Source organism: Ursus maritimus, unplaced genomic scaffold (genome assembly GCF_017311325.1).
Source record: "Ursus maritimus isolate PB19 unplaced genomic scaffold, ASM1731132v1 scaffold_13, whole genome shotgun sequence".
NCBI lineage: Eukaryota > Metazoa > Chordata > Mammalia > Carnivora > Ursidae > Ursus > Ursus maritimus.
Window position 1 is genome coordinate 60,798,616 of NW_024423675.1, and position 27,329 is coordinate 60,825,944.

The following is a 27,329-nucleotide window of genomic DNA, read 5'->3' on the forward strand; positions in this document are numbered from 1 at the left end:
CCCCTCGGAGAGCAAATGGATCCCCCTCCGAGGGCAGAGGAGGGCAGGGCCCAAATGCCTACAGCTTGGTTTGGGTTGAATTTTCTTCCCCACCCTGACTGATAACAATGGCAATGGAGAAGTAGGTGTTTTCAGGCGACTGGAATTTGAGGGTGGGCCTGGAGAGAGAGGAACAGCCTCCCAGGGCTGCAGTCCAGGTCTGGGAGGAAAGGACCGTGTTCGTTCGGTTGGAGTCTGCTCACTGCTCTCAGGACAGACACACGGGAAGGTTGAGGACACTGGTGGCCAGACTGAAATTGCACTTATGTGTTATGCTACTAATATTTGAAATAGACATGCCATTCCATTTGTTAATTAAAAAAAAAAAAAAAAAAACCTAAAGCGGAAAAAAAAAAAAAGACCAGATCTGGATTTGCATGCCACGCTACGTCTGTTTACAGCGGTGTTGGTATTCAAAAGGAAGTGCTTGCTTGCTTGCTTTCTTCTAATTTGGTGAATTTTCAAGTGCTGTTTTATGGGAAGACAGTGCAACACACCGAGACTAGTGGACAATGCCATCACTCACCAGCCACTTGAGCTTTCTTAGACAGGGGTAGGTGGCGCCGGGCTGCAGAGGGCTGCTGGGGTTTAGCCTATCAAGTATCAGTTAACCTTCTGTTTAGTAGTTAGGTGAGCTGTTGTGTTGTACCACGCCTGCCACAGCCTCCACCTCCTTGTGTGACCAAACTTCCTGTGGACAGCCAATAAAATGACGTCCTCTGTTACTTCGGATCTGCGTACAGTTATCCTTAACAGCTTCAGTGACGACACAGTCACCTGGATGGCCTGTGGAGAGCTTGGCTTCATTGAAGTATCCCTAGCGAGGGAGGAATGGTCCCCAAACAGCCAAAAATAAAATCTTTGAATGGGGGAGGGGGGGACTTATGGGGTGATTTCTCAGGTAAGAGGGTAGCTTTCCAACAGTGGGGTCTTTCTTTCTTTCTTTCTTTCTTTCTTTCTTTCTTTCTTTCTTTCTTTCTTTCTTCTTTCTCTTTCTTCTTTTCAATCCTCTCTCTCTGACACGGTCTTAGCAGAATTTGCTCCATATTGACAGATTGCCACAGGCAGTGAATCGAGGGGAGAGGGCGCGCAGGGAGAAGGGCCGCTGTGGGGCCATCTTCTGCGTCCTGCTCTGTACTGCCAGCACTCAGAAAGGGCAGCGTGAGGTCCTCCTCAGGTATCAGAAAACGAGGAGGAGAGACCGGCTTAAAGTTGGGGTCCTGATGATGTAGTTCATCATTCTTACCCAGACACGAAGCAGAATGGAATTAAGAAAATTACCACTGCGTTCAGTTCATTTATCACCGAGAAGGGAGCTGGCTCTGTGTTTGGGGGAGTAAGTCACTTCGGAGACAGCTGCAGGGACGCAGCAGGCTCTGTCCTTGCTTCTTTCCAGATGATAAATTCAACAGCCAAATCGACTCTCGTTCAAAATCAAGCTGGGGCTCCTCACAATCATGTGAAACACCAGACGCCCCAACGGTTTGCATTTATGGAAAAAGGCTGTTTCTCCCATGAAAGAGTTGCCATTTTCTAGAAAAGGAAAGGAGTAAAGAAAAAGAAAAGCACAATTTAAAGTCTCATTTGGAGTACAGCCAATTCGTTGTTGGTGGAGAAATCTTTTGTGCTGAAAACAACCACAGAATTCTTGCGGTGTCTCGGCACCATCTTTACTTTTCATACCGTATATACGAGTAGAAAACAGGAAAGGTAAAGGATGTGTAGCCGTTGTTGATCTCCTGGACCTCCTAAGTCCTTGTGCTCACTTGGAATTTATAATAAGGGGGAGAGAGCTCTTCCTTACACAGCCACACACACACACACTCACAGTCATAGGGATTCTCTCCTCGCACGCACTACCTGTGAGCAAAAAGTGACAGCCCCACGATGTGCCTTCCATAACTTTCCCAACCCTCTGCTTTCTGCCTCCTTCCATCTGCTGCCCGGAGGCCCTGGGAGAGCGCTGGCCCTGGGGAGAGGACAGGTCAGTTCTCACTCCAGTATCTGTGTGGGGTCTCCATCTGGAAGGTGAGGACAATGGACTTTTGAGTCTTTCCGTTTCCAACATCATCTAATTCAGTAGTTGCTGATTTCCCATGATTGGTCCCTCTCTCCACCTCCTTATGATGAAATTCAAGAAGTAAGGATCTTTCATTCGTCTTTAATAATCAATATTTACATCGTCTTTATTACTGATCCTCCACCCACCCCAAGCCTGTCTCCTGTACCCACTTGACATCATTTATCAAAAAGGGGATTGGGAATTTCGGTGAAACAAATCAAAGCTATTCAAGGCTGTTCAGGGTCCAAGAGGGAGATTAACTTGAATGGGCCAATTTGCTAAGACAATTAACTTCTTAAAACCCCAAACCAGAGAGATACTCACAGCCCTTTATTCTGTGGCTTAGAAAAGAGGGGAGAGTCTGCGGAATGAAGGACCGTGATCCCGGGAGCTCCCTTCTTCCCCTGATCTCAGGAAAGTGACTTCTGGCGATGGGTCTGCATTTCCCATTAACGGATAAATATATGCATTTTTAAATGTTGAGTGGTTCCATCTAGCTGTGGCTGAGTATAGACCTTGATCTTTCTAAATTCTGTCAGTGTGTTATGGATTGATTGCATGCTGGCTATAAAAATAAGATAAATATTTTACCATGCTATTGAAGTTTGGACCATTATCAAACATATGCACACACACACTCACTTTGTTGTTTAAAAATTCATCTGCTTTCATCCTCCCAGGAGTGCGCCGGGGACTGCAGGCTTCCCAGGCACTCAGGGGCTGAATTGAGCCTGAGTATCCTGGTCCTTAGAAGGATGTTGGATGGAGCATCAGGGCGGCCGATGGCCGGCATCTGAAAGGCCAGGATGACGTGGCATTCCGTGCCTGGGGAGACTCAGCCCAGCATTTGTGTTGTGCCCACTCAAAAAAAATGCTCATTCCAGCTTTCGCATGTCATTATTTCAGCCCGGGAGGATGATGCCATAACCCCACCCTGTGCCAGCAACATGCCAAATACCTATTCTGGCCCAGAGTAGCACGAAGAAAGAGTCTTTCCCTCCGCGCCACCCCTTCCAAGCGCACCTCAGTCCCCCCCACCCCCTGCTGTCCCCATTGTATTTAGGATGACTGACCGGGATTCAGAAGGAGAAGCAAACCCCATTTTATGAGCCATGCTTCTACTGGACCTGAATGGGTTTTCAAAAGCCCCCCTAGCTTTTTACTGTCCTGGGCCTGGGCCTTCTCATCTGATTCAACAGCAAGGAAAATGAATTTGCCCAAATTGACAGGAAGTGTCCCTGGCACTGGGGCCCATAATAGCATCTCCAGGGAAATGCTGGACCTGGAGCCATTTGGGGACCACCATCAGTGGGTGCAGAGGCTTCTGAAGGGCACAGCCTGATGGGCTCCTCTGTGGATCTCAGAGCCTCCTTGCTCCCCAAGGAGGGGAGCTATAACTCAGAGGCCCCCTTCCTAAGCTCCGCCCACAATCATCTTCCTCACCAGAAACCCAGTGCTTTTCCAGGTTGGCTTGTGGTTTTGAGTTAGCTAAATGGTATCAGGAATTCGCATTTGTTGTTTAAGGAAAGTTTCCAAAGTCAGTTGTCTTTCATTCATCCACAGGAATACTGCCTCACCTGTTTAGTTCTTGATCATGTAAGAAAAGAGGATAAAGGGAACAAATGTCAAATATACTTTTCTGATTAATGCCTTAAACTGTTTTGAAGCTGAGCCTAAATCAAATCGATGTTTACATTTTTTATTAAGTACCTATAAGTTGTGGGAGTCAAGCAAATTCATGTCCAAATGAGAGAGCCTTTCAAATGAATTCTTATTCCCCTGGTCCCCTCCACCTGTCCTGGAGCTCTGTGTATGGCCTTGTATGCTGTTTTCCATGTGACTGTGTCAAAAACCACCTCCCATTTATCCCCTTGAAATGCACCCTGCATCTCTGTCTTCTAAGAATAAGTTATTGAAATATTGAATAAGGTAAAGCGTCGTTTTCTTTCAAATAAATGTCAAAGATGCTAATGGTTTTTTGTAACTCAGTAAATCCTCTGTCTAGTTGCCCATTGTACGGTCCTCACCATACGGCCACGATGGATTTTCAAATGAGCGGTTAGTACATTAATCCAGCCATTGAAAATAATTGGGAGGTTGAAGGTTAGATTGTTTCTGGAGCAACTGAATTTGCAGCTGCCACAAAACTAGATAAATGGCCTTAACTGGAATTATTTTTTTAATCTCATAAGCCCCAGGAATTGCATGCAGAATGGGTTGGAAAGCAGATGGGCATCTCGTGCAACACGAAGACTTTTCTTCCATCCGTTGTTGGCTTTTTAAGAGATGCTTGGTATTGCTGATGAAGACATGAATGAATAACTCTCTATTTGCCCTAGATGTGTTAAGATGGATAGTTACACCGAGAGGCCATATGGCCTATGCAAGGAGACATGTTTTCTGGGTTCTACATGAATGGAGATGGTTTTAGCCTGAAGAAAGAAAAAGAAGAAAGAAAGAAAGAAAGAAAGAAAGAAAGAAAGAAAGAAAGAAAGAAAGAAAGAAAGAGGAAAAAGGAAAGAAAGAGAAAGAAAGAAAGAAAGAAAGAAAGAAAGAGAAAGAAAGAAAGAAAGAAAGAAAGAAAGAAAGAAAGAGAAAGAAAGAAAGAAAGAAAGAAAGAAAGAGAAAGAAAGAAAGAAAGAAAGAAAGAAAGAAAGAGAGAGAAAGAAAGAAAGAAAGAAAGAAAGAAAGAAAGAAAGAAAGAAAGAAAGAAAGAAAGAAGAAAGAAAGAAAGAAAGAAAGAAAGAAAGAAAGAAAGAAAGAAAGAAAGAAAGAAAGAAAGGAAGGAAGGAAGGAAGATTAAAGCCTTGCTTACCATTTGCCGAGGGCATTCTGTGTTGGTATTTCACACTAGTCAGACATTTTGGTGTGAAAGGGTGGGGAAAAAGGCATTTTAAACTCTTAGTGAATTCAAAGCCCTAAATCTGAACAATGGTGAACACAATACAATACAGAACATTGCATGTTTTCAGACATACTTATGCTTATTTAAGTGCCTTTCATGTTTTAATCAATGTTTGCAGAATCTATCTTAAACCTGAAATGAATTAAGAAAGTATTTTCCTCCTTCAATAAAAACTGCTAATGGCATCAAATGTAAACCTCAGTCTTTATAAGATTGTCAAGGTCAACAAGGTGTAGGAAAGAATCAGATCGATTTGCATTCAATGAGTTTGCACTACGTAGACACTCATCTGAAGAGTAATGGATTTTCTGGTCACAAATATCTAGATTGGTTTCTTACAGCTGTGATTCTCAACTTTTTTAAATTCACAAATGACTTTAGAGCAACAAAGAACTTGAGACCCCCTAATCCACTTGCTCTGTGTTCCACCTTCTAACACACACACACACACACACACACACACACACACACACACACCAGCCTTCACCCTTGCCAGATAAGAATTGTGTTTGGCTACTAGTAATGAAATCCCCAGTAACAGTGGCCTGGACAAAGAGATGTTTTTCCTGTCATGCAAAGTAAGTCCAGCAGTAGGCAATCCAGAGTCAGTGTGGTGGCTCCGTAATGTCATCGGTGTCCTGACCTCTTTCTCTCTTTCTGTTCTGCCATTCTTAGCACTGACTTTCATCCTCAGGATCACTTCATGGTCACAGGTTAGCTCCTGCAGCTCCAGACATCGACGCCATATTTCAGGAAGGAAAGAAAGAGAAAGGGGAGGGGCAAAATGGGCACCTGACACTTGAGATGGCTCCCTCAAAGAGCCGTTTCCAGAAATCTTACTCAGCTTTCTCCATGGCCAACGTTGAGTCACATGACTATCCCTGACTGCAAAAGAGGCTGAAGTTATGGTGTTTTAGCTGGGCACATTGTTTCCCCAAATAATGTCAGGTTGTGTGACTAAGGAAGAAAGGACAAAATGAGTATTTACTAGATCATCACAAAAGATAACCTCGCCTCCTCCTTACTAAAAAAGAGACTGTCCAGTTGAGCTCATCCGTTCTCCTCTCCACCAGAAAAGCTTTGTCTTTCACTTTTCTCTCCCTTTGGAGAGAGTTCCTACTTACTAAAGTAGGCTTGACCCAGGCTCTTCCATGACCTCTAGGATCCAGCCCCTTCTCTCTTACACCTTCGATCTCTCTCTTTTCATTAGTTGCTTTTCCTAGGTCACCACACTTTTCTTCCATTAAAAAAAGCAAAAACAAACAACAAAAAAATCCTCTTCCTTGTCATTCATCCCAGCATTCCCTCATGTCACACTCATGAGACAGGCCCTCCAAAGTCTCCAATGGCCAAATCCAGTGGCATTGGTCCACTTTCTCCTTAACACCTCAGAAGCATCTGGTGTCATGGTACTGCCTTAGAGGGCTGTGCTGGCAGACAAGGCAAGCTGCGGTTGGATGGCCTCTAGGCTCCTTCTCACACAAGCTCTCTGTGCTTTGCCACTGTGCTCCCGTCCTCTGGCTCAGTGACACTGTCATTGCTGTTCCAGTTGGCACCTCCTTGCATTCTGCTTCCTTCAAAGGAGGACATGCCCTCTGCCATTCACTATCCTTGCTCTCCTCCCCTGCAGAGACTTTGCCACTCCCAGTGCCTTCTCATCCTGCCTCCGCCACGGACTCCAGCCTCTCTGTCTCCCAGATCACCTTCTTCCAAGTGCCAGCCCACATCTGAACCAGTTGCCAGGGAGGAGAAAGAGTTTTCAGATAGGATTCTGGCTCTGGCTTGCCTAAAACTAGCTCTCTAACCCGTGGGCAGTAGGTAGAGCCTCTGTGCCTAGTTTCCTTACCTGTACGTGCGGGGCTTCTGATGTGCGAGACTACTGTTGGCTCAGCGTCCACTTAGATGTTCCATCATCACCCAAACTCAGAATGCCTAAAATTGAATTCCACATCTTTTCCCCCAAACCAATTCGTATTTTAGTTGCTGCTTCCCTAGTAGGGTCCTAGGCTGAAAATTCTGGAATGGTCTTTGACTCTTTATTACTCTCCATATCCAGTCAGGTGTCCAGTCCTGTCTACTCTTGCTTTATAGTAGCCATCAAATCTGTCCTTGTTTTCTACTGGATTGCTATCTTCACTATCTTCCCCAGAGTGTTATGATGGCTGCCGAGAGGTCTCCTCCCAAAGCCTGTTCATCCCATGTGACCCAGGCAAATTGATCTTCCCCAACCATGCTAGGCGCATGTCAAATCCCAAGCAGGAAACTGTCAAAGGCTTTTTCTTGCCCATATGCTGCTTGGACCAACATCAAAACCTCTATACTCTGGCCCCAACTTGTATTTCCGCTCTTCTGTCCCTTTCTTCCTGCACTTCCTTCTCTGACCATCTGGCCTCCTCATCTTCTGGTAGGAGCTATGCTCTTCCCACCCTCCCCATCTTCCCTCTGCTCTTCCCAACTCTCCCCATTGTCCTTCCTTGCTTTCAAGGCCTTGCTCAAGGACCAACATGTCAATGAGATCTCTGACAGACCAAGGGACTCCTTTCCTCTGAATTCTTAAATTGGTCTATCAGGTATTTTCTTAAATTGAGGTATAATTCACATACCATAAATTCACCCTTTTAAAATGTACGACTCAGTGGTTTTTTAGTATATTCGCAAGATTACGCCATCACCACCACATCCATAACATTTCTGCCACGTTTGATACTCTTCCTAGAGTACCCGTTATTCACATTCTCACATGAATGTCCTCTCTCCCCAGAAAACATGGGGGCCTGCCAGGCAGGACGATTCACTCAGGCATGGGACCCTCAAATGCTCAGGTAGGCGGGGGTTCAGGTAAGGAGGATACAGTCACAACAGTTCAAGAAACAAAGACCCAGACTCCCTAAGGGGATCCCATCCTGAGGCCTCACAGCCTCAGCACAACGCCAAGCCACCTTCCCTTTTACCCGTTTTTGTGTCCATTGTAAGAAAATGTGGTTGTTGAGATGCAAGGCCCTGTGTGGAGGGAACCCGAGCTGGGGTGAGTCCTGCTCTGCTCCCCAGATCCAGAACGTCTGGGCTCCCTCCACTAGCCCACCTGAGGCTTCCCCTCCATTCCTTATGGCATATATTCTACTTTGGAATGAAATTGGGGTCATAAGTCAGTCATCTCATATAATTCCAATAGAAAAAAGTTAACTTTGTGGGGACCTGGGTGGCTCAGTCGGTTAAGCGTCTGCCTTTGGCTCAGGTCATGATCTCAGGGTCCTGGGATGGAGCCCCACATTGGGCTCTCTGCCCAGCAGGGAGCCTGTTTCTCCCTCTCACTCTGCCTTTTCCCCTCTCATGTGCTGTCTCTCTCTGCTCTCTCTCTCTTTCAAATAAATAAATAAAATATTTTTTTTAATTTAATTTTATTAATTTATAATTTGTGATCAATAGTAAGATAGATTATTTGGGGGACTGCATGCTTTAAAAAAATTCCATTTAATAAAAATCTATTAACCAGCTCCATTAACAAACATTGTTGGCCACATGACACAGGGGTAGTCACTGAAAAATGTGTGTCACTTTCTATATCATAGAATGCATACACTGTATACTCATACATTATAATTCTTTATTTCTGGATCACAGATCTTTAATAAAAGAGACCTTGAAATAAGACAAAATAAACATTTATATGCCACTTCGCTAAAATCCCATTTCTGCTTTGAAACAGCAGCAAGCACGGTGCCATGCACATCACAGCGCTGATGCTAATGTCCGTGCCTGGGCTCCCGCCAAGCATCAGCAGAGCTACCAGGTTTGATGAGATGCCAGATGACTGATAAAGGGACAGTAGCTCCCTTCATGTCACAAACAAGGCTGACTGTAATGAAGAACAGAAAGAAATGAGTAGATGGCATATACTCACATATGAAAGCATATACCATACACTCAAATATGTTACAGACGCTTACATGTCCATACATACTACTTTTTATATAGAAATATATTTTGTATACTTTCTACTAACAGATTATATTCCAGAAATTGGCGTGGAATTTGGAATGTATTTTCTCATGGAAGCGAATATCTTAAATGGTATTTAGAACCTAGGTCAGTCACAAAATAACCCATAACTGACCTGAAGTAATACTAGCGACAGACCTGGGCTCTAAACTCCCCAAACCTCTCTAAGTTCTGAGTCCTGAGCCTGGCGCTCTGACCTTTGGAGCCCTGGGTCCCGTCAAGAGTGGACCACACCTTGCTGTCATTTCTACCCCACTACCAAACAGTAAATCCATCTTAAGAAATACATGGACCTCAGATTTCTTTAAAATCTGTACCAGGAGCAAATAAAGCAACGGAAAGAAATCCTTACATTTTCTATTTCCAGAAATTCGAAATAGTGAAATCCTCCTTTGTAATGTATTTAAGGTACCTCTTAAAAACAACCTTTCCCTTTATCTTTAGAGGCTTCAGGAATTTCAGCTGAGATGATTTTCTGGCAGAAATTCTAGTTTGTTCCACAGCTGAATCCAACTTGACCAAACATGTACAACTCATTGGGGATTGAGAATTTATTTTTTGTTATTGTTAATACCCTAAATCGAAACACAGACTTTGTTTTGAGGCATATCTAGCTGACATTGAACATTGTGGTGAAAAAAATATTGATTATTTTGTAAAGGCTTTTAAAAAGATTTCCTTGAAACCTAGTCAACACTCTGGAAAGGAACAAAAGAGATGACGCTATGCAAGGGTTCTTCTTAATGTCCTTTTTTTGAGAAATCTGGTCAGCAAACATCTGTTGGTGGCACCTGTGTTTTCTGATTGAAAACTAGCCTGAGTATTGAAATTTAATTAGTTAGGTCAGTCTGGAAGCTGCACCAGAAAACACAATTTCTTGGGATAATGAGAACAGATGGTTTCGGAAGCCATCAAGGATTATTCCAGACCCGTTGTTCTCATGGAAATACCACACAGGGCTCTCCGTGTTCCTAAGTAATAGCTTCAGACCAGCTGTGTTGAGGTCCTAGGAGGGCCCTATGAACTGACGCTCTGTTAGCTTACTGAAATCTTAGGGTGCCTTGCCTTCCATAGGCATCTTCCCAAGATTGGATAAAAATTAATGTTCTGCAATAAAATCTAACCCAAGAACATGTTGGAGAGTCACTTGAAAATGTGAATCTGAGGACCCTTTCAGGAAGTTCATTACCACCTCGGATTCTCCTTTTACACTGGTTTGGAGCTCTCCACGTGCCCCCTCCTCTTCACAAAGACACCCCTTCACTTCTGCTCCTGTCTTATACAGGATACAAGCCAGGGACCTGGTCATACAAACCCGGTCACCTCTGGACGTGACTTGGCACTTCCTTGGGACCAGTGGACTTCTCGATATTTTCAGGAATTCATGTTTGAACTTCCAGCTGCTACGGCTGATCTACTTTTAAATTCTGTATTATCAGAAGGAGGGGCTGGCATTCGTTTCTGCCAAACACCTCCTTATCAGTTCATCATCAGGTGGAATCTGTCCTAACAAGAATTCCTTAACTCTTTCCTCAGCATCCTTCACCTGCCAGGAGGGAGGCTGAGCCACAGAGCTACAGAGGAGAATAGTGCTTTTTCTAAAAAGGGAGCATATTTTCTTTCTCTCTCTATCTCTCTCTTTCTTTCTTTCTTTCTTTCTTTCTTTCTTTCTTTCTTTCTTTCTTTCTTTCTAACTTCCATCAAGGCATCCGTTGCTTTGCTGAGTTGTCTAATCATGAATCAACCCAACCTCAAGTTCTGGGTGAGCAGAACTTATACTTAGAAATCAGGTATTTGTGTCCCATTCATTCTTAGAACTTACAACAAGATAAAAGATGATCTACAGGATGGAAACAAGGGGTTTTCCTTTCAGTTCTTTGTGGTGTCACCATCCTCCACTCATTGAGTCCAAGGGGTCCCGTGTCCCGTCCAAGGGGTCCTGGCACAGCCCAGAAGAAAGAAGTCAGTTCTTATCCTGGAGTGTCTACATAGACTTTTATAAGGCCAGTCCAGAGACAATGACTTGAAGAGAAAAGACCAGCTGAGTTGGGTTTAAACAAAGATTTGGAAGGATATCACTGGCCTTTTTTTTTTCCACCACGGAGAGAAGAGTTGAGAATTCTATCTAGACTGAGGGAAGACTTTGGAGCAGTGGAGAGCTCCCCCAGTCCCCCATGTCATGGGGTCTTAGTGAAGGAAGCCTGCTGCCCTCCATGGCTTTTGGGGGAACCTGAGAGCAGAAGGGACTAGGGCCTTGCTTCTTGGGTCAAGTCTAAGGAGACAGGCAGTCTGCAAGCCAGCATAAGAGTGGCTAGTGGAAATCCTAGCACGTCAGTAAAAGCAGAGAGACAGAGACAGCCCATCTCCCTCACTCCAAGGCCCCAGCTGGGCCAGCAGGAGCAGCTGGATCTGTCCTATGCCCCGGAGTCACGTGGAACACCTATGCACAAATTAGGCAAAGGGTCCTCAAGACCCATTTTTTCCATCCATTGGGGAAATTCCTAATAGACTGGTTTTTATAGGAAGACAGCAGTTTACTGCCATATACCACAAAATTCTCCGGGCAGACACACAGACCTATAGTGTTTACATTATGAGCAGCACCCTAGGGTGGCAGGGACCCTGCCTGTGGTCAGATGGGGTTGCCACGAGCAGATACAGCCAGACACCAGGAGTCCTGGCCTCTCTGCAGTTGCTGCAGATGCCGAAGACGCCCTGAGAGGAGTCCCAGCTCCGCAGAGGCCGCTGGGCAGAGATGGTGATCGAGAACCAGAGGCTTGTTCCGAGGGACGCGGCGATAAACCCCACCCAGGTTCTGAGGAGGCCTGCGGTCCAGGGCAAGAGGGAATGCTGACCCGACCAAGGAAATGCCTGGCTTCAACTGAGTTTACCTAGACTACGTTTGTTTGTTTGTTTGTTTGTTTGTTGTTTTAGCTGTGGAGGCTCAGAGTTGGAAATTAAGTAGTTCTCAAAATTCGGCTTATTGGTAACCCAGTTTGTGACTATGCCATTTGTACCCATCACAAAGAGGTGTTTGGTCCCCGGCCAGGTGGAGTTCCTACCTTAGTGGTGTGAAGGGCCAACGCAGGGATGACATCAGTCCCTGACTTTCTCCACCTTCTGGCCTCATTCTAGCTACTGTGGCCTCTCTTCCACAGAGAGAGGCCTCTCCTCCTCAGTCAGATACCAGCCTCTCCTCCTCAGGCCCACATGGGCCTCTCCCCCTGCACACACACTTGCAGAGATTTGTCCTCACGCACAAACAGGCCCCCCAGCTAGCTGCCTGGGAACGTCCTTTGGGCACCACGTGACTCAGCTCAAATCGCTGTCTCTAAAATACCCATTCCCCCCATCCATCTCCAGCCCCTTCCCTTGCTTTTAAAATTCTTCATTGCAGTTTTTGCTTCTCAACATTATACACAATATTGAAGTTGTTTATATTGTTTCCCCAAATACAACATAAATCCCGCAATAAACAGGGACCCTGTCTTGCTCACTACTGTAGTCCCAGTGCCTGGAACCATGCCTGGCACATGGTAGGTGTTCAGTGGTTTTCGAATGGATGAAAGACCTTAATTTGGAGGAGACTTGGCATCGCGCAAGCAGCTGCCCACTCCCCAGCCCCTGTCCTTCCGAAGCCGCGCTGGCCCTGCTGTCCCGCTGACCATGGCTCCAGCTTTGGAAGGCCCCTCAGTGTATCATTTCCCTACTGACTTCAGGAGAGTTTGAGAAATACCAGTATCCTGTGTCTGTGGGAAAGATCTGTTTTTCTCGTTTATGGATTTTTAGTACAGTCATCATAATTGCCCGGGCTTAATGGTGTGCAAGTGCTGCTGGCTTGAGTCCCTTCAAAAATAAATTTTAAAAAAAGAAAAAATCAGAAGGCAGTGAGGGAGTAAAAAGAAATGGTTGCCTCCCATTTTCTAAAGCAGGAGGAAGCTCCTTCAGCAGCATCGCCTGCCAACAAATGAACTTTGCACGGACTCTCACAGGGATGCTGAGCAGTTGTGGGGGAGAGGGGGGGAGCTGTTAATTTCGTGGCCACCTGTCAGGGCCTCAAAGGTGGTCCCCGCCGGCCCCTCCCCTGCCCCTCCTGACTTCTGCCCCTCCTTTCATGGCCATTTCATGACTCGTTGAGCCTCCACTGAAGGAAGAGGAAAGGAGAGAAGAATCAATAACCTGAAACCAGCCTTCTAGAATTCCTTCGTCAGCAGAAGTGGTTCCAGCTCTGAGGATTAAAGAGAAGAGGTCAAATTTGTCCCTAAAGCTAGATTTTGGGTAATCCACCGCTAGAACAGAGGATGGATAAGAAAAGGCTGGCTCTGGGGACCTGAAGACTACACCCTTTACACCCCACGGTCCCCTCCCTCCTTGTCACTCCCTCCTGTTTGTGGTCCCCCTGTGGAGACATGATCTAGTGGTCCTCCCCAGAAGCAAACCCAGTCATGTCCCTATCCTGTTTGAATCCCTTCTTCTTCATCCTCAAACCCCAAACTCCAGTGGCCCTAAAATAGTAACCTCTAAGCTCCTATCAGATGCCCACGGGCCATCTCCGCTCCAGGCCCACACTGTCTGCCTCCCCTTCTCTCTGACTTAGAGCCCTTTGAGGCTTCCTTCCACAGGAGCACTGCTACGTTCCCCTGTGTGCTCATCATCCCTCCAATCCGGCCATTCTCTCCCACTCCACTGTGAGATCCTCAAGGGCAAGGCTTCGTCTAAGAATCCCCAGTGTCTGGCCCATTGTTGCTTTCAAAAAAATATTTGACTAGTGAATGAATGATAAATGTATGACTTGGTTCTCTTATGCTTTCCTTCTATTCAAGATGTTGAACCACAGAATCCAAAGTCAGAACTTGAAATACTGCCCAAAATGTCATTACGAAGCAGCGCTGGCCACCACATACCTGTTAGAATGGCCCAGATCCAAACAGTGCCAACAGCAGAAGCTGGTGAGGGCGTGGAGCGACAGGAGCTCTCACTCCTCGCTGGTGGGAAGGCAAAACGGTGCAGTGACCCAGGAGGACAGTCTGGTGGTTTCTTATGAAACTGAACGTACTCTTGGGGCACCTGGGTGGCTCAGTCGGTTAAGCATCTGACTCTCGATTCCAGCTCAGATCATGATCTCGGGGTCGTGAGATCGAGCCCTACGTCAGGCTCCGTGCTGGGCATTCAGCCTGCTTGAGATTCTCCTTCTCCCTCTGCCCCTCCCCTGCCTCTAAAAACAAGAAACCGAAAAAAAAACAAAAAAGATCTGAACATACTCTTAGCATAAGATCCCGCAATCATGCTTCTTGGTATTCACCCAAAATAAATTGAAAACTAATGTCCACACAAAAACCTGCACATGGATGTGTATAACCGCTTTATTCCTAACTGCCAAAACATGGAAGCAACCACAGTGTCCCCGCGTAGATGGCTGGACCTAAACTGGGATGCATCCAGTCATCGGAATACTATTTAGCGCTAAAAGGAAACGAGCTATGAAGCCATAAAAAGAGATGGAGGAATCTTAATTGCATATTACTAAGTAACAGAAGCCCATCTGAAAAGGCTGCCTCCTGTATGACTCCACCTATACGACATCCTGAAAAGGCACAACTGTGACAACCGTGCACACGGTTAAGCCCTGGGGGGCTTAAGGGAGGAGGGATGAATGAGCGGAGCACAGAGGATTTTGAGGGCAGCGAAACTACTCAGTATGACAGTATAATGATGGAGGGACGTCACTGTACATTTGTCCAAACCCATAGAAGGTACACCACCAAGACTGAACTCTCCTAATGGAAACTCCGGACTTTGTAGGTCCATCCATTGTAACCAATGTACCAGCTGGCGAGGGACGTTGATGGTGGGGGAGGCTGTGGGCACAGGAGCTGGGGGGATGTTGGAACTCTCTGCACTCTGCTCAATTTTGCTATGAACCAAAACTGCTCTAAAAAGTAAAATCTTAATTAAAAAAAAATACACTGGCCACAACCTAAAAAAAGTAATGACATGATAATAATGATCAAAGCAAATGCACACACACACACGGGGGTGAATCATGAAATCACACACACACACACACACACACACACACGGGGGTGAATCATGAAATCACACACACACACACACGGGCACGGCCAAAGAGATAAAGAAATACTTTAAAAAGTGTAAATGATTCCGTCTACCATCCCATTCAATGAACATGAGAAGGGAAATGGGAATCTGCTGTCCCCTCGGGGTTGAACACACAAAACCATGTAAACGGCTCCATTTTATGGCCGATTTGCAGGCTTCTCAAGGGTAATTTCGCCTTGTATGCTGACATTTGAACTTAACCCCCACGTAAAGCTGTAACTCTGTGGACTGTGTGATGAAGGGGAGAAAGACATCTGTGTCTTTCCAAAGACTTCTCAATGAGCCAGAGTTAAGGCTGGTTAACAGAATAGGAAAACAACAACAACAACAAAAAACCCAAAAAACCAAAACCACAACCTAAAAAAAGTAAAAAAACAAGAAAACACACACACACACACACACACACACACACGGGGGTGAATCATGAAATCACACACACACACACACACACGGGGGTGAGGGGGTGAATCATGAAATCACACACACACACACACACACACACACGGGGGTGAATCATGAAATCACACAGCCTCGGGCCTCGGTCTGACCCTAGGCAGCCCCAGCAGGCTCTCTTTCCCCTGGATCAGGCGCCCCCTGAATAGTGCCCAGTTCCTGCCTGAAGACGGGGATGTTGGGATACACTGCTTCGGCCCATCCACACTTCTGGGGAGCTGGGAATGTTGCAGTGTAAGCTCGCAGTCAGGAAAATCGGCTCAGCATTTCCTGGGTTGGGTCTACTTTGGGCTTACTATCAGTAGTTGGTTTCCTTTGCAGAACAAGAGCTTATTTTAGGCTTGTACACGTCCAGCTGCCTGATTTAGAAGGACTTCAAGGGATCTTAAAAGGAAATGTGTTTGAAAAAAATAACATTTTACTGCTGCAGACAGAAGTAACGAGGGCCCGAGGCTTCTCCCCCGTTGTGTGTGCTTGCTTCCGAAGACTTGAGGGAGTAAGAGCCTTCCTGCCCCCTTGGCAACGTGTGCCCACTGAGAACAGTTTGGGGAGGGCACTTATAGTTACCCCAGTATATTCCTTTCCACAAAGGACTGGACGTCCCGTTCCCCTAGGGAGTGTAAGCCTTGGCAGGGTGCCGTGCTTTCTGCGGCCACGTCCCCACGGAAGACCCCTCCCTCAGAGGCTGCTGCAGAGTGAAAAGACCACCCAGAGTAGCCAGGTCCGGGGGTTCGGGCCCTGCACTCACCACCCCCCAGCAAGCATTAAGGACATTCATTGTGGCCGCCTCCATTTCCAACTCGGTGTCGGTAGCTTTAGAAGAAGATAACGTGGCCGTGCGGAGTAGCAGGAAAATTGTCATGGAGAAACTAGCCCTTCCAAAGGTGAACCATGGTTTTAGCAAGTTTCTCTGGTTAAACAGCCCCCCCCCCTTTGGCTTTGCAGGAGACAACTCCCGGGGTGGAAAAGGAACCAAAGGAGTGATACTGAGCCCCACCTTCCCTGGAATTCACAATTTCTCTGTCTGGCTCATCGCACAGTTAGCCAGCGGGGGGACACTGGCAGACCCCAAGTCAGAGTAAAACAAGAGGATTTATTGCATAATGGAGATAACCCAGCATCAGACTGGCTTGATCCAAGGGCTGGGTTTATATCATAAGGGCGCGATCTCTCAACCTCTCTCCCTCTCTCCATCTCTCAGCTCTGCTTTCCCCCCCACCGCGTTGCCTGCACACTCAGATAGAATCAGCCCTCGGAGTGACAAAACAGTCACTGATGTCCTCCGACTTATGTCCCCCCAGGTCAGCAACCCCAATGAAGGAGAGTGGGAGGGCTCCCTCCTCCACATCTCCCAAGTCCTGGGACACAACCTCACGAGGCCTACATGGGTTGTGCTCAGTCCTGAACCAATCCCAGGAGCGGGAGGACTCCGGTGGTCCACTGTGCTGGACCTAGGTGCCCACCCCTGCCATGGGCCAAGAGGCGGGCCCCCTTCAAGTGACAGGGACTGAGAATAGAGAGGGGTAGCTCACCACATGGACATCAGGGTGGGCTGGCTGAGGGGCGGACAAAACAGTGACCGTCCCCCGACTTTCTCCTGCATAAGCCGCCGCTGGGTGATACCAGTATGTCGAAAAGGTCGGGAACACCACGGCTCGGCCAGCCTCACAAGGGCTAGCAGACACCAAGTCTGTGGCCAAAACAAGGAACGGGAGCCCACGGAGCAGGTGCCAAGCCCAAACCTGGAGCTGTCCATCGCCCTGCGTGCCTCCGTCACCCTCACGTCTGGTCAGCCACTGAGTTCTTTCAACCTCAAATATAATAGCTACGCATCCTCCCTTCTCCATGCCCCCCACCACTGCCAAAGTCAACCAGGGTCTCTGCTAAGGGATCTTGCAGGCAATACCCTTCACTGTGGTTTCTGAGGGAAGGAATGGATAAGGCAGGGTAGGCAGACTTGGCATTGGCAAGTTTAAATGATTTCAGTGGGTTCTGGGGAGTAAGGGCTCTTCCTAGTGACTGGCACCTGGGTCTAAGTCTGGCCCTTGGAATTAGGGCAGGTCATAGTGCCCAGAGCGCGAGAGCCAGATAGAGGACAGGGTTGGGGCTTGGGCTCTGGATTGGTTAGTTTGCATATGAAAAGCACATTCTGGGCAAATCGTTTGCTATCTCCAGGAGTAGACTAGCCCTGGGAGGGGCAATCCCTCAGGGTCAACAAGAATCCGAAGTCAAAGCCTGGGGCAGCCTGATTAATGCAGGGCTGCATACTTCCTGTGTTCCGTGACCTTGCTGGCCAGAGTCCTCTGTCTGTTCTTTCCGGGCTGTGTTTGCATCAGAAGCTGCTACTTTAGTATCTATGATATGAAGTGATGCAAACACCCAGGACAGAGCCTTTCCTGAGGCCATTAAATGTGCCAAATCAGGTCAATCAAGATGCGCCACTGGAGGGCTCCATCTTGCCTCCACAGAAATGGCGGTGCAGGAGCGCATCGTCGAAGGCATGAGGTCCTGTCACCCCCCAGGTGCTGAGTCCACGTGCGAATGCACAATGGCAGGTGCGAGGAGTGTGTTCAAGGCTTCCACAAGCTCTTCACATGCCTTGAGTTTAGGTGACTCAGAGCAGTGTAGCAAAAGAATATTATATATTTAAGCCATATGTAATCATTAAAGAGCAAGCTGGCTCTCAATATAAAAGTATAATATTTCTGTAAAATTTGGGGGGGGGGAATAGGCAACACCTGTGCAACAGTTTCAGCCAGGGCTCCTCACCTTTTCATCCACTGGGATGCCTTTTATTTTCTCGTCACAGATCCTGTGGAGTCCATGGTAAGATAATAATTATTTTATGCTCCCATTTTTTTATAAACCAACCACGTGCATTATCTATGGATCTCAGCTTCTGGTCGTCTAGAGACAAGCAGTGTCTCCATGGTGAGTTTGTTTAATTCTAGCCAAAAGCAAAGGAACATGATGTGTTGGTTAGCCCGTGTGGCATCATTGTGAGCAAGCAGGTGACATCTCACACACTTCGTGATATACTGAAAATAAGCCATGAGCTCCCGTGGACTTAAAGATGCCCTAGAGTCAGGAAGTATGTGTTCAAGAACCACTGGACCACAGCTGGAAAGACCCAGAGCTACTGACCCCATGTATCCCTGACTGATAAAAAATACCATCTGCCAGCTCCTTCAGAGTAAGGCTAACCTCACAAGGACAATAATAATACCTGTATATGTTCCACCTACCATGATACTCCTAGGCATTGCTTCAGTGAATCATCCTATCAGTCTTACGAAACAGGTTCATGGACGTACAGTAAAACCCAAGGTCCCTGGGTGAATGTGGGACCCCCCCCCCAACTTCTGAGGCTGTGCGCTAACCTCTGCATTATGATGGAATGTGGGCTTTGAGGATCTCTGAAGGAAACGCTATTAGTCTGCCTGGGCTGCCATGACAAAACACCACAGGCTGGGTCAGCCTGAACAGACGCTTCTTTTCTCACAGTTCTAGACGCTGGAAGTCTAAGATCAAGATGCCATTGGCACTGGTTTCGGGTGAGTCCTCTCTTCCTGGCTTGTAGACGGCCACCTTCTTGCTGTGTCTTTACATGGCCTCTTCTCTGGGAGTGTGAGGACAGAGAGATTAAAAGAGAAAGATCATGGGGCGCCTGGGTGGCACAGCGGTTAAGCGTCTGCCTTCGGCTAAGGGCGTGATCCCGGCATTGTGGGATTGAGCCCCACATCAGGCTCCTCCGCTATGAGCCTGCTTCTTCCTCTCCCACTCCCCCCGCTTGTGTTCCCTCTCTCGCTGGCTGTCTCTATCTCTGTCGAATAAATAAATAAAATCTTTAAAAAAAAAAAAAAGATCGTGGGAGAGAGAGACCGAAACAGAGAGAGAGAGAGAGAAAGAGTTCCCAGGTATTTCTTAGGGCCCTCCCTACCTTTATGACCTCATTTAGCCTTAATTATTTCTCTAAAGGCCTTACTCCAAATAGACTCCTACTGGGGCTAGGGCTTCAACATATGAAGTAGGGGAACACAATTAAGTCCACAGCAAAAATCTCTGCACTTTTTGTGGATTCACTCAAGAGTCACCACCTGGGGTACCCAGACTCTGCGCATCCCCTCCATGTGGAATCAGGCTCACCTGAGGGGTCTGGGCACCTGGTGTCCAGGCTTATCAAGATGGAGAGGTGATTTTCTCATCATAATTCAGATTTTTCTGGCTTCCAGAAAAAACATGAGTTTGCAAGCAGAAAAGACTTCTGCACCGAGGAGGCTGAACAAACATAAAGAATATGGTTGTTGGATTCTGGCAGCTCTGAATTTAAGCACAGGTTCAGGCGCCTATAAGCTGGGTGACCTCAAGTCAGTCACTCAGTCTTTCCAAGCATCAAATTTTCCATCTTCAGAATGTCACCGCCAGCCCCTACCAGCCCTCACAGGGTTGTTGTGATGGAGTGTAGATGAGCCAGCTTGTATCATGCACCCAACCCATCATAAAAACTTAGAAAATATCAGCCAGATGCTAGCTTGTCAGTTGCACTACTGGCCCCTGATGTGAGGGTCAGGAAGGACGCCTTCTCACCCTTGGCTGTGTGCTTCAATACACGCTAGCAGCATGTCTGGGTCCCTCTCCTGAGAGTCACGAAGGCATTGCTATAAATGCAATAGCTGCCCATTTTGTGAGCCTTTGGTTGTCCCCATGCAATTAAATTAGAGTGGACCGTCATGTGTTGGGTAGAGACAGCATCTCCAGGGAGCTGGTCTAAACTTGGGTCCTGATCTGGCCAGTCATGTCCGAGAGACTGCACTGTCACCAGGGCAGGAGCAGAACATCTGAGCTGAGTAACTTGTCTGGTCATTGTCCTGAGTGATTTACAAATGGCCTTTTCCATCTCTAGGATTCTGCTTCCTCAGCTATGAAATGGTGCTGGAGCCCTTGGTTCCCACAGCTATGGGGTATGCGTGTGGCTCAAAACACTGTACCCCACTTCCTGGGTCTGAGAACTGGGGAGCTGGCTGACTGACCGAGTCTAGCTTCTCCACTTTCCCACGTCCCTAGTCAGACTCCAGTGAAGAGCAGAAGGGAGATGGGTTGGCAGGCACGGGTGTGCTCTGGCACTGTGGGACGTGGTGCTGCCCAGTGAAAGAGGGTGCTACTTATAGACCAACCAGCCGCTGATGGACTCTGAGCTCTACCTCTTGCTAAATGTGTGCTCCTAGGGTGAACTACTCTGTGTCTACAGGCCTCAGTCTGTAAAATGGGCACCACTGCATGTCCTCTGCAGTATCATGGACCAGAGATGGTCCATGCGAACACATAACTAAATTATAGCTCTTAATAAGTGGTAGCTATTACCATCTCACCGTTGTGATTTTACAGTTCTTAGGGAGATGGGCTGTCAGACGGGAAGAGAACTGAAGCCCAGTCCCTGGGGATGCTCTAAGATTTCAGGCTGGACAGAAGGACAAGGGCTGAGCACTCACGAGCCTGGGCTTCTCTGAACTGGCATCTCCTAGCACATGAGAATGGGGTCCTCTCCAACAAAGGGTCCCTTCCTGAAATGCCTGGTTGTGGACACAGAACAGGCCAGCAAGGCAAACATATGGGTTGGGCAAACTTTTCCCTTTGCAGTTAGTGTGTTTCCTTCAGTAAGATGGAACTTTTCAGCATCCTAATCTCCCTTTGCTTGTTCCTCCACTGGAGAGCAAGCAGTTATGCACGAGGTAACTAGGGGAGGAAGAAGTGTAGAAAAGAGTGTTTCTCTTAGACCTTTCTTCCTGACCTCTACTGGGTTCCATGTTTCCTGAGCTCCTACAGATTTTAAAGACTCTCAACAAACCTTCAAAACCCTGAGACTATGTTATCAGCTGCTACACGGGCTGACCATACTATGGCAATCAGAAACAGGTTGTCTGGTGGCCCTTTCTTGCTCATGGATGGAGAGGGAAAGAAAAACAAAGCAAGTACGAGGCGTCGTGGAAAAAGTTTACTCAAAAATGGCCTCGGAACATGGCCCCACTAGACAGTGTACCCTGTGTGGCTTAGCCTGGATTGACGGACCAATCACCGACAAGCAGCATGCGGTTGCCATGATTGGTTGGGCTCATTGGAATCCTTCTCTGACACTTGGATTCTATTAGGAAGCAGGAAGGGAGCATGTGTGGCTTTTGGGCAGGTGACTGACAGTGTCTGCTACCCAATCATGGACACCACCTGAATGCTGGAGAGAACCACCTTGTACTGAACAGGAGCCTGTAGTAGCCAGAAGAGACCCTTTGTACAGGGATGTCTGTACCTGCGAGAAGTCCAGGTCCAGGTAACTTGCACCTACAGAGGGGAACGCAATGTCAGGGTTGGGGAGTGGTCTGGTACACTCTTGGGACCAAGCCCATTACCATCACCCACAGCTGCTGTGGTGCACAGAGCACCTGCTGTACTGGGAGGGGCAGGGAAAGGTCCATGCCCTGGACCCGCCCACCCTTCCCTGGCTCTCATTCTCTGGTCCACCCATTCACCCTTACCCTCACCTCTGCTCCCTTATGAAAGCACAGCCTTGGAAGAGAAATTCTGCCTGCCAGAGGCTCCATCAGATCATCCTCAATCTGGAAAAGGTGCCAGAGGACAAAAGTGTCCCCTCGAGGGGACCCTAAACAATCATCATCCCAGATGACAACAGATGTCTGCTTCCTGCCTGAACGAGCTTTGCTTTGTGCAGAAATGTAATACCTCATTGACCTGTATTATTTTTGGAGTTACAGTGGTCTAACTCATTGGGAATGTACAACTTCAGAAAACAATTTTGCTAACTCCTCGAACACAATTTTCTGGGTCGACCGCTATGTGAGAAGCAGCTGGTAGTTTACATTTTAGGAGAGAACAGGTCATTTTAGGAGAGAACAAGACAACATCTCATATATCCAGGCTCACATGATAGTCTGATCTTCAGAATGGTGACTGAAATTCATCCCTTCTGTCTACACTGATGGGTTGTTGGTGACCATCCAGAGTACTGGGTTGAGAAGGGCTCAGGCTGCACCAGAAAGAGTACTGTATGCTGTTCACAATGGCTGCCGTTACTGTATGCCATTCACAATGGCTGCCATGAGCAAAGCACAGGAATGGTGGCGATACCGTGAATTTGACATGTCTGATCTAACCTGCCATGCTTCAAGGGGCCTCCACTGTATATTCCAAGATGAAGGAAATATGTGCTCATACACCAGCTGGATGGAGGCTTCCAGAGAAACAAACCTGTGCCCAGGCTAAAGAAGTGAGTGGGGGTAGGAGCAGAGGGAGAAGCAGACTTGCTGCTGAGCAGGGAGCCCAACACAGGGCTTGATCCCAGGACCCTGGGACCCTGACCTGAGCTGAAGGCAGATGCTTAACAGACTGAGACACCCAGGCAGCCCAAAGGTTTGTTTTTTTTAATTAAGTTAAGCCTTTTTCTAAGCCCTAGGGGACTACTGGGACTATCTGTTTCTATTATTCTCAGTTTATAAAGATTATGGGTTAATGATCTATAAAAAGAGGAGAAAGAAAAGTTGAAGTGTAGAAAATAGGAGTCCTGGCTCAATTTGGTCAACTCTTTTGTATTCTTGCCATGTGACTCATCCATGAGAAAAACTCAAATTACATTAAATTTATGAGTAACTTGATGTTGTGTGACCAAGGAATGAAGAATTGTTGCAACACAGCTTTGTTTTCCAGGCCCCAGTTCCCCAGAACAGTGAGTTAGAACAACTCTCATGACCAAACTGGCAAGCCCTGGAGTCCTGGCTAGCCCGGTCGGTCCAAGCCCTGCAAGGAGAATCCTGGGGTCTGAGCGGCAAGGGCGGGCCTCTGTAATTTCAGTCTGGAAAACAGCCCCACCCCACCCAGCCATTCCTGAAGGAAGAGACTGGGATGCTGGCAACCCCTGCCCGGCATCAGAAGCTTTACTGAAACCAGAGCTGGGTGGGCCCCACCTGAAATATCGCCTAGAATTGTGTGTTTGGCTATTTAGTGCAGCAGGGACATTCTTTTCATGGTTTCTGTCCCGCTGATGGATAGAAAGGAAGGAAAGGAAGAGAAGGATACAGCAGCGATGGCTGCCTCTGTCCTCTCCGTGAGGAAGCAGTGGGCGAGGGAGCAGGGGATCAGCTACATGTAAAAACAACCTCATGATGGCCGCCATTTTTCATGCCACCACTTTAAGGCAAGAGCCGCCTTGAACATATTCCATTATAATCGCAAGAGTCATTGGCTGACTGAGAAGCCTGTAAAGGCTCCTGTTGTTTTTCCGAGGTCCCACAACTGGAGGGGCAGAGCCAGGGTCATGGCAAGGCAGCCAGGCGCTCTCCTCTGCACACAGAGGTGCGCTCCGAATCCGTGACGGTCAGCAAGCAGACAAGTGGTCAAGGCTTCATAACGAGGAAGAAGGAAAGCTTTTAGCTGGGAGGATCTTCCTTCGAAAATGTTCAAGCTCATGTATTTGCTGGAGGGTTTTTTCGCCTGGATGCATTACATTCTAAATTCAATGCCCTAGAAGATATTGAATAGACAGGACAAAATCCATTAGGCTTGTTGATTTACAGCTTTTCAGCATTGAGAAGGAGCAGCTTTCAATGTGAAATTGATTGCATGCTGCAGCCCATTTTAGAAATTTGTCTCCTTTTGCCAGTAAGTGATTTATGCCACGCTCCCATTGTTGCCTCTTTTTGGAAGGAGGAAATAATATCAACACAAAGCAAATTCAATGTCCAGTATCTTCATCATTCCTGCATCTCCACATTTTATGGACTGAAGAGTAACAGCTGTGTCGCTGCGGCCTCTGGTGCACGGTCGGTCACCCAGGGGGCTCTAGGGGGGCCAACCTCCAACACACGCTTTCTGGCATCAACGAGAGGAGAGCGGTGGGGATTGATGAGGGGTTAGCTAGGGTGACTTGATCCTGCTCTTCCCTCCTCCTCCATACCTCCCCTACCCCCGGCCAGTTCTCTGCGGTCGCTCCATCTTTGCATTGTCCTTCTAGTCATTGCCCAGCGCTCCCTAGATGGGGAGTATCCAGAAGGCCTCAGGTTTGTAATGAACAACTATGTGTCTCCAGCCCCCGGCACGAGGCCCTGCCCACGGCAGGTGCTCCACACACGTTGAGTTGAAACAACAGTCCACAGCTGAGTAGCTGAGGCTGCGCGGGTCTGTCGAAGGATGGAGCCCGATGCCGTAGCTACGGAGATGCCTCTGGGGAGTTTGTCGCGGGCGTCTTTGAACGGCAATCCTAGGTTCTCTGTGCATTCTAGAAAGAGATGGCATGAAAGATACAAAAGATGTTGCCAAAATAAAGAAACTACATCCATGAGTTTAGAAGACCTGAATTAAGAAATAAAAGCTAGATCGGTTGAGCATAACTCATCCTAGACGTGTGTAGCTAACTGCTCTGTTGAACAAACTTAGTATTGAATGCTAAACAAATATGAAATGGCTTTATTTGTTCATACCTTTCCAGTCCTTTCGCGATCCTATTCTGAGTCCTTATTTCTTTCATGACTCAAGGTTATTTAAAAAATGCCAGTCTTGTCCAGTCCATGTTAATCCACTTCTGTTTCATATCCTCACCTGCTCCCAGCAGTGATGAGGTCCTCATTTCAGAAATTTGGCATGAGGAGGGGCGGTGTTGGCTCTCCCCACCCTCTCCACCTCGATCCTTCTTCCCCTGTGCTGTGCAGAGGAGGAGGAGGAAGGGGAGGTCCAAAATCTTTGCCCTACCGGCGTCATCCTGGTTCTCCCTTGGCTGTTGGTGCTGCTGACTGACAGGTACTTTCTCTGCGAGGTCCTGTAGCCTCCTCATCCACAGCTCCCCTGGCTTGGCCTGGTCGGCCCCACTCCCAAGCCCAGCTCCCAGTGTACATCTCACAGCCTCCTGCTTCTGGGGCAATGGCAAAGGGCTCAAGGATGCCTGCCTCCCCGGTGTCCTTAACCCACCAGACTCACCTCTTGGCGAGAGACCAGTGACTATACCACCGGCCTCTCCTCTGGCCATTCATTTCATGTAGCTACAGCTGAAATGATAATATAACAAGATTCTCCAGAGTGGCTCCAGAATCAGAAAAACATTGCCCCCACTCCTTTGCAAGCTCAGGGTAAAAATGTCTAATTCTTTCATACCATTAGGAGCTTAGCTATTATGCTAATGGAGGAGAGCCAAAAGTCAGCACAGACAAAATGATGGTCAATCCTAAAGCGCTCATGCTTTATTTTGGAATGAAGCCAAGGAGTCAAAGGCAAAGGCAAACACACTCAGACGCTGAGACAAACTTGACACAGGTGTGTCTTTTCCCGACTCAGCCTCAGTATCTCCTGGGCCTGAGCAAAGGTAACTCGGCTTAGAAGAGAACTCAGTGAAGATAATGTGAGAGCAGAGTCACTATTAGGGAAAAAACAGAACACCCTACCAGAGGCTCAGTGCTGCCAAAACCATAGAAAGAAAAACAAAGAGGTGAATTTGAGCTTCCAAAATGAATCTGAAAGAGTCAATACTTAAGTCTCCTGATGCTTGGATGTTCTTGAATGTTCTTGAGTAAGTCTGGTCACAAAGATTAGCTGATGAGATATAAGTCATAACGATTTTGTTCTCCTTTAAAGAGAGAGCTCTCCCCTTCCAAATCGCTACCACACGTGAGGGTGGTCTGGCTCTGTCTGTCCTCGATCGCCAGGGCTGATTCGGTCAGTCTGGCTGGGTAGGCAGGCATCCCTCCCTCACTGTTGCATGCGGGTGCCTCTGCAGCTGAGCGCTCTGTTGAAGAGGACAACCTTCCCTGAAAGAGGAGGACCATTCTTCTGTCCACGGCATATGCTAGAACCTCCAAACAAGCCCCCCAGATTCCTCACCCACAGAAGGTCCCTCATGGCCTATGTCGTATGCCTTTGCTGGCTGCGTCTGGAATCTCTCCTCCTTTATTGCACTCTTAAGGGAATTCAGATTTTCATTCAAGTCAACTCTTGCAGGCTGAGGGAGAGGTCGACCCCCGAATCAGGAGGGCCCCGATTAGTCTAGACAGAGAATGGGGTAACTCTATCTCGTGCCTCACAGTGTCGGGGGCAGACCCAGAAAATGACATTCAGACAGTCACAGCATTGGACCCAGGGTGGGCTAAGGAGACACAAGCAGAGATTTGCTGGAAGAGACCGTCTCTCCCTCTGGACGGTGTATTGTGTAGACGCAAGCTCTGGGGCAGCTGAGACCGTGTTGTCTCAAGACAGACACCAGGCTGAAGACAATGCTGACCCTTGTGGGGCAGAGTAGAGGCACAAGGAGAACCAGAATCATGAAGACACTATGGGGCCAGGTAACCCACCAGGCCCGAAGCTGCCCTATCTCTGGCCTCTCCAAGAAGGAGAACCGGACATCCCCTTCCTGGCAAGCCAGGCGGTTTCGTGCTCTGTAACAGCATTTTAAAAATATCCTAACAAGCCTGATCATAGAATTCATTGCCTAACCCAGCCACTTTTGAGAGTGAAAGGGGGTACTATTAATAATCCCACCAGGACCACAGATGTGAACTGGGACTGTTTCAGCAAATCGGAAAGTGGGGTCACTCTAATCGTAACTGACAGAAACCTTAACATTATCCGAATTAATCACCTAAGCTTGAAGACAAAGTAAAATCCACGTTATTTAAAGGAATAAAGCAACCTGACTCGGGCCTAGCTCTAATTTCTTCTCCAAACTGCAGCCAAAATGATCTTTTCAAAATGCAGATCTGATCG

The 27,329-nt window shown here is 47.4% G+C and overlaps 1 protein-coding gene across 6 annotated transcripts in view; it reads left to right on the forward strand.

The window, feature by feature from the left end:
- The window catches only part of ZDHHC14 (zinc finger DHHC-type palmitoyltransferase 14), a 302,308-nt gene that overhangs the window by 257,138 nt on the left and 17,841 nt on the right, over window positions 1–27,329 (forward strand). Inside the window, exon 9 of one of the 6 annotated variants that reach the window (XM_040628004.1) lies at window positions 4,294–4,534. The exons of the other annotated variants lie outside the window; for them this stretch is intronic. Coding sequence (XP_040483938.1) covers window positions 4,294–4,404 — 111 coding nt within the window. The 3' untranslated portion in view covers window positions 4,405–4,534. Of the gene's footprint in view, window positions 1–4,293; window positions 4,535–27,329 lie in introns of those variants that run through there. 6 annotated transcript variants of the gene reach the window in all.